The sequence below is a fragment of the Thalassophryne amazonica genome, chromosome 19, assembly GCF_902500255.1.
Source record: "Thalassophryne amazonica chromosome 19, fThaAma1.1, whole genome shotgun sequence".
In the NCBI taxonomy this organism is placed as follows: domain Eukaryota; kingdom Metazoa; phylum Chordata; class Actinopteri; order Batrachoidiformes; family Batrachoididae; genus Thalassophryne; species Thalassophryne amazonica.
This window is the reverse complement of record NC_047121.1, coordinates 64657772-64665652: the sequence shown is the minus strand read 5'-3', so window position 1 is coordinate 64665652 and position 7881 is coordinate 64657772. Positions and strand designations below refer to the sequence as shown.

Here is a 7881-nt window from a genome sequence, read left to right as displayed (position 1 = left end):
ATGGAGAAAGGAGAACCTTTCAGAAGGACAACCATCTGTGCAGCAATCCACCAATCAGGCCTGTATAGTAGAGTGGCCCGACAGAAGCCACGTCTTAGTACAAGACACATGGCAGCCCACCTGGAGTTTGCTAAAAGGCACCTGGACTCTCAGACCATGAGGAACAAAATTCTCTGGTCTGATGAGACAAACAATGAATGAATGATGAATGAATGAATGAGACAATGAATGAACGAATGAATGATAAAGCTACGTAATCCAAACAGATACAAATTTTATGCAATTAAAATACACAAATCTTAGTTGTAGGTTTAACTTTTTGAGTTGTACTTATTTATGTTAATTTGTTCATGTTTGTAAAATCTAGTCTTTTATTTCAAATGTTTAAAATGTTTATAATTTTGGGAACAGCTGCAAACGTGACATGATTATCTAGACTAGATATGCAAATATTTGAAAATGTTAGATGTTTTATTTTTCTTATTTTTAGTTTGGTTAAATATGGCGTTATTATTATTATTTAGTTACTAATCTAATTGCAATTACAATGACTGTGCGTTTTCCAAACGCTGAATGTATGAATGGATTATTTTCTTTTATTTTGAAAGCCGCCCCGCTCCGCCGTTGCTCAGCAACAGGGACGAATCTCGCGTCGTTGCTACAAACTTACAAGCTAACTGTTCCATTTTGCTCTTTGGTTTTAACTACGATTTTTGTTTAGTTAAAGCGATGGAGGTGACGATGGACCCTTTGTTTTTGGCATGGAGCTATTTCAGGAGGCGAAAGCTCCAGCAGTGCTCCGACATTTGCACCAAAATATTACAAGACAACCCGTACGACCAGGTTAGCCAGACTGACATGCTAACGATTGTTTACTAGTGACTAAAGCTTGCTTCTTTACTGAGTGCGGTTAAACTGAAATAAATGGTCGAGAATAATCCTGATTAGGCGATTGATAATCAGCATGTATGATTTTAACTAACTATTTACACAGCACAGGGAGATGACCATTAGCATTGTTGGCTAACTCTGGCTTAGTTTTTGCAGTGCTATTGCGCGCTGTCATTGCCAGATAATACATTAAACTATAGTTTATGCTTTGTTTAAGTTTGTATTCACACATTGTTTTATGACTGGCCATCTAATTTTAATGCTGCTGGGACATACTTCTGGGCTATAGATGCTAAACCCATTATCTACAGTGTTTTAACTGTTTGAAGTGTAACTGTCTCCTGCAAGTTATAATGAGCATTTTATTTAATATAAATGTTTTGGGAACTAAACATTTCATCAAGAAGCAGTCAACAGATTTACCAATGAAGAAAATAATAATTTGCTGGTGCCTCTGACTCAACATCTAATTTCATCGGACACATTTTCTGTCATTTGTCTTCTTCACATTGCCGCTTGTTTTGAGTTGGGAATTAAATCCTTCCATTTTTCCTTTTTTTTTTTTTTTTTTTTAAACAATTTATAGAAATCTGTCAACTTTCTTCTTCTGTCTTTCTAACTCACTGCATGCCATTTTAAGGATGCCGATCCTTTGCATATATCTGAGGTAAATGGCTGCTCTGTCATCTCATTTCAAAAGTATAAATTTCAGATAGTACCCTTAGGCATTTGTTAGTTTTGAAACCTTTTCAATCAGGCTTTTCTAGGTCAGGTCTTTTTTTTTCAAGACCCAGGTATTATCCAAGCACAACAGTAGGTTTATTGGATTTCTGGTGATCTCTACTTATTTTTTATTTCAAATAGGTTCTGACTGTCACACATTTTCTACAGATCTTTATGGGTCAGGGTTAGGTTTGGGAGAATTACCATTGTGTATTTATGTGTTTCTTAGGCTGCATGGAGTTTGAAGACACGTGCACTGACAGAGATGGTGTACATAGATGAAGTTGAAGTCGACCAAGAGGGGATTGCTGAAATGATATTGGATGAAAGTGCCATTGCTCAGGTTGCACGTACGTCTTAAAGACTTAGTGTGTGCTTCAAAGAAAAATAGAAATTAATATACATAACTATAAAAGCTCAGGTGAAATTGTTTAATTTGTTTGAGTCATAAAACTGACATCTCTTTCAGGCCCTGGGACATCACTGAGACTCCCTGGAACAAGTCATGGTGGGGGTCCCACACCAGCTGTCAGGTACTGTACATGTGTAAGATCTAAACAATTTTCAGGAGCGATACCAAATTGTTTTTTCTTTTTCTGTTTTTTTTTTTTGTTGTTGTTGTTGTTCCCTGTTTTTTAGGCCTGTAACACAGTCAGGACGTCCTATCACAGGATTTGTCAGACCAAGTACACAGTCAGGGCATCCTGGTACCATGGAACAAGCCATCAAAACCCCCCGCACTGCAACCACTGCTCGTCCTGTAACAAGTGCTTCTGGTAGATTTGTGCGTCTGGGAACAGTAAGTACAACCAATGTGCAGTCTGCAGTATCTTAGAGGCCATATGTGAAACACTTTAAGATTTTACTTTTCCAACCAGAACACTATAATTTGTCAACACAGTCTCTGCCTTATAGAATCTATTTTTTTCAAGCCCACGTTATAATGTCATGTATGGAATTGTTTCTATCTGCTTCTTGTTATTACTGTCATAAAATCCCCATTTGAGTGGGCACTGTAATACATTTCTATATTATATTTTATGATCAAAAATGCCTCTGACTTTCAAAAATTTGTCATGCATATTATTAATTTCTATATTAAATAAATTATTTAATTGTTTCCCCAGGCATCAATGTTAACCAATCCAGATGGACCGTTTATAAACTTATCCAGACTAAATTTGGCCAAATATTCTCAAAAGCCCAATTTATCCAGGGTAAGACAAAAGAATTTGCAGTTGGAATAATTTTTTTTTTTTTATTTTACAAATCAGTAACCATTACTTTCTTCCTCAGACATTATTTGAGTACATATTCCATCATGAAAATGATGTAAAGAATGTAAGTGGTGCATTTGTAAAAAGTATTGTTTGGATTAACATTGCAGGATTCTTGAATGATGCAACAATAATATAGTATTGCGTCTTCAGGCTTTAGATTTGGCCGCTCAAGCTACTGAACATGCTCAGTTTAAAGACTGGTGGTGGAAAGTTCAGCTGGGGAAATGCTACTATAGGCAAGTTACTCAGATCCTCACAATACCAAACGTTTTTAATTAAACAACTCTGTTATTGAGTAAATGTTGTATTTTTGTGATGTGTACAATGGCAAATGTCTCTGATGTGCAGGCTCGGCTTATATCGAGAAGCAGAAAAGCAGTTTCGATCAGCTCTCAACCATCAAGAAGTTGTCGATACGTACCTCTACCTTGCAAAGGTTGTGGCATCACAGTAATATCGGCTTGTTGCACAGTAGGAACTCTCTCTGCAGACATAGGTTTTGATAAAATTTGTTGAAAAAAATTCTTGCTGTAGGTATATCAGCGTCTGGATCAGCCAATAACGGCGCTCAACCTCTTTAAACAAGGTTTGGACCATTTTCCTGGTGAGGTCACCCTTCTAACAGGAATCGCTCGCATTCATGAGGTATGGCACCTGTTAGTCCTCTTTCCACATACAACTACTGAACTGAGAGTATTTCCTGTTAACATTGTGGTGTTGGTGCAGGAGATGAACAACATTACATCTGCTACAGAATACTACAAAGATGTTCTAAAGCAGGATAACACTCACGTGGAGGCTATAGCCTGTATTGGCAGCAACCACTTCTACACTGACCAACCAGAGATCGCCCTGCGGTTCTACAGGTCACACATGAACCTTACAGTATTACATATACATAAAATCGAAATAAAATACACCATCTTCTCATGAAGTCACAGACGTTATATCCTGAAATACTGGAAAATCAGAAATAATTTTTCCTTTGCTAGACGTCTCCTTCAGATGGGGGTGTATAATTGCCAGCTGTATAACAACCTCGGCCTGTGCTGCTTCTACGCTCAGCAGTACGACATGACTCTGTCATCTTTTGAGAGGGCTCTGGCTCTAGTTTCCAATGACAAAGAGCAGGCTGATGTCTGGTACAACATTGGACACGTGGCAGTGGTGAGTTAACAATCCTCGAAAACATCCCAGAAGGTTTGATGACTGATGTGTCTCATTATATGACTGAAGTGTCTCTTGTGGTTTCGAGTACTGAATGTCAGGCGTTAATAAATGTATATGTTTGTTCACAGGGCATAGGGGACTTGGCATTGGCATATCAGTGTTTTAAACTGGCTTTGGCTTTCAATAATGACCATGCTGAGGCCTACACCAACCTTGCTGTGCTGGAACTGCGCAAAGGTCGTATTGAACAGGTAGCTATGATACATACAGTTCATCTGGAAAGTATTCACAGCCCTTCAATTTTTTCCACATTTTGTTATATTACAGCCTTATCCTAAGAAATTCTGCTCGCAGAACCCCATAATGACAGCATGAAAAAGTTATTTATTTTGTTTTGTTTTTTAATTTTTGCAAATTTATATATATATATATATATATATATATATATATATATATATATATATATATATATATATATATATATATATATATATAAAACCTAAGAAATCACTTACTTGCTTAATACTCGGTCGGGGATGTTGTCAGGTGGTGGAAGGAGTACTTCGAGGATCTCCTCAATCCCATCATCACGTCTTCCGAAGAGGAAGCAGAGACTGGGGTCTCAGAGGTGAACGCATCCATTACCCAGGCCAAAGTCACTGAGGTGGTTAGAAAGCTCCTCGGTGGCAAGGCTCCTGTGATGGATGAAATCCGTCCTGAGTACCTTAAGTTTCTGGATGTTGTGGGACTGTCTTGGCTGACACGCCTCGTCGAGGAAAAAGTGAACGAATGAGCCTGGATTTCTCCCATCACCGAAAAGCCTGCGAGTGCAGAGCGCATAAAAGACCAAAGCAAAACCGAAACTAACTAAAGATAAGCGAAGTGAACAGCGTCCTTGACACTTGACACAAAATCAAGACAAAGGGCCAGCATGTGATCATTGCTGCAGCGAGTCTGCGTGTTGTCTTGACAATGTGTGCGTGCACTCGCACGTAACAGCCAGAGACGTTGAGAGGCTGGAGAGAGAGAAAGAGAGAGAGAGGCTGGAGGTTTGACGAAGTTGGACAACAGTCAAATGGAACACTGACGGTACGGGAACTACGCAAACAATGAGGAACCGTCACGACAGAAAGCAAAATGGAATACGGGCGAATTGAGGTTGTCGTCAGGATCAGTCACATTTTTCCACTGTTTGAAAATTCTGATGAAGCGCCAGCTACAAAAATGAAGCTCGACGACGGTTAAACGATGTCTCCAAAAGTCAACATAAGTCCAGATTTCTTGTTTTGTTTTGGCTTCCATGTCCTTCGTTCGTGCCACGTGACCGGGGCTTAATAGTGAATCATCTGCCTCCGTCCATGTGGAACTCAAATATATGGGTGATTCTTAGATTACGGGCACTTATGTCCTTTGATCATATTGTATGAAAAACAGAAAAAAGGGGAAATTTCACACTTTTATAGTTATCTTTACAGTGAAAGTGTTTTAAGAAATTTGTTCTAGTAGTCTATGATGACTTTTTCACCTTTTTTCAGCATCATTATATGCAAATATTGCCGTTTTGTGCTTGTCCCACACCCAGACTTTTGATCTTCAATGATAAAAATGAATGGTAAAGAAATGTTTTTTCTAATGTTTTAAAATATCAGTAAAATAATCAAAACATAATTGGGGTATTCAATGTCATACAACTGTTGTGATTTTTTTTTTAAACAAAATGTAGTTGTCCCACACTATTGCCGTAATTTCCACCACAACACTGTAATGTCCCTTTAAACAGTTTGTATGAAAGATTATTTGGGTAGTTTCTATGGAGATAAACAGTGACATCAGAGCACATGTATATAGCGCCAAATCACAACAAACAGTTGCCCCAAGGCGCTTTATATTGTAAGGCAATGGTGTGGTGGAAATTACATTTACAAGGCCAATAGTGCCCGTAGTTAAAGAATCACCCATATGTTGCACATATTTGAACCTGTTTTCATATATCTATATATAAACACAGGTTGATATTATCAGCTGCCTGTCACGTGGATCACTGCTGAGTTAACAAGATGAGTGTTTAATAAATGTGTAAGCAAAAGGCTAGGTTTTCATGTCAAATTTACACATCATACATTTGAGGGTTTTGAAATCCTGCTAAGAGGCTTTTTCAGTTTTAATATTGATTAAATGTTTTTCTGTCTTTGCTCCAGTCTAAAGCCTTCTTGCAGACTGCTGCATCGCTGGCCCCTCATATGTACGAGCCACACTTCAATCTCTCCATTCTTTATGAAAAGGTAATTTAGAACTAAATTCATTCAGTAAGACTTTCAGCAGCAGCAGCTGCTGCTAATAGATGAACCTGAAGTGACACTTTCATGTGTTTTCCAGATTGGAGATCTCCAGAACAGCTACACTGCTGGCCAGAGGGCCGAGGATGCCTTCCCCGAGCACGCCGACACACAGGAACTCCTCAAACAACTTCGGCAACAGTTCACAGTGCTGTGAGCGAAAGACCAGTGTGGAGGCAAAGTGTGAGGTTGTCACAGCAGGAAATTCAAACAAAAATTATTTTGTTAAATGGACAGAATAACTTCTTAGGTAAAACATTTTAGAGTGTTTATGTGCAGTAGTATCAGGTTTGTAATATTTACCCTTAAAAATAGCAGAAATATGAACATTAGCTTTTTTTTTTTTTTTGCTTTTGCACCAGTCTTAGTATAAACGTAACACATTTGATTTTGTAATTTGTGTGACCATGAATGCCTGTGGTATCTGTAGGCTTAAATACTAACTGGGGCTCAAAGTACTTTGAAGGTGATTCATCACAGACTGCAAACTGGGATACATAAATGTAAAATCTGTGCAGAAATAGGGATTTATGAGAAAAAAAACAGACTGGGAAATCAGTGTACAGATTTGTATAGCAGTTGTATGTAAATAGCAAAGTACCTTTAAGGTAAAAAAAAAAAAAAAAAACCCTATTTATTTATCCTTTTAAATTGGTTTATATAATTTTTTGTAGTTCATGAATCTAATGTATTTTCTTATTTTAAACCTACTTGCTATTTGGAGTGTCAGCAATTAATAAAAAAAATTACAAATATACATTTTGCATAAATGAATTGAAGTTGACTGCATAAAACATGAAATATGAGACTTGTATCTTGAGTTCCTGCTGTCTGCAATGAAATAAAAGTCAAAGTAAAGGTAAGAATCACCACAGATTTTTTTTTAAATTTCCATTTTCCATACTGTCCCAACATTTTCGGATTTGTCAATTCCTATAACCACAATGTCACCTGTCAGTCAGTATCCACTTTCCATCCACCTGTCTCAAGGGCTCATGTGTACCATTTATCAGATGACTTGCAACTACCAAAAAGTTTAAAATGTGCCCACACACATACATGTGTGTGTGTATATATATATATATATATATATATATATATATATATATATATATATATACACCCTGCGGTTTTGCAAGTTCTCCCACTTAGAAATCATAGAGGGGTCTGAAATTTTCATCTTAGGTGCATGTCCACTGTGAGAGACATAATCTTAAAAAAAAAAAATCCGGAAATCGCAATGTATGATTTTTTAATAATTGTATGTTACTACTGCAAATAAGTATTTGAACACCTGTGAAAATCAGTGTTAACATTTGATACAGTAGCCTTTGTTTGCAATTACAGAGGTCAAATGTTTCCTGTAGTTTTTCACCAGGTTTGCACACACTGCAGTAGGGATTTTGGTCCACTCCTCCATACAGATCTTCTCTAGATCTTTCAGGTTTGGAGTTTCAGCTCCCTCCAAAGATTTTCTATTG

The 7881-nt window shown here is 37.4% G+C and overlaps 1 protein-coding gene across 1 annotated transcript; it reads left to right on the top strand.

Moving 5' to 3' along the window:
• The first annotated feature begins 630 nt into the window (after positions 1-630).
• Positions 631-7140, top strand: ttc8 (tetratricopeptide repeat domain 8). Its single transcript, XM_034160085.1, has 14 exons — positions 631-843; positions 1844-1964; positions 2084-2147; positions 2254-2413; positions 2742-2831; positions 2911-2955; positions 3045-3130; positions 3243-3330; positions 3429-3539; positions 3621-3760; positions 3887-4061; positions 4193-4315; positions 6263-6346; positions 6441-7140. Exons 1-14 carry the CDS (start codon positions 730-732, stop codon positions 6555-6557), a joined length of 1518 nt encoding a protein of 505 aa, XP_034015976.1. The 5' UTR covers positions 631-729; the 3' UTR covers positions 6558-7140.
• Positions 7141-7881: the final 741 nt, after the last annotated feature.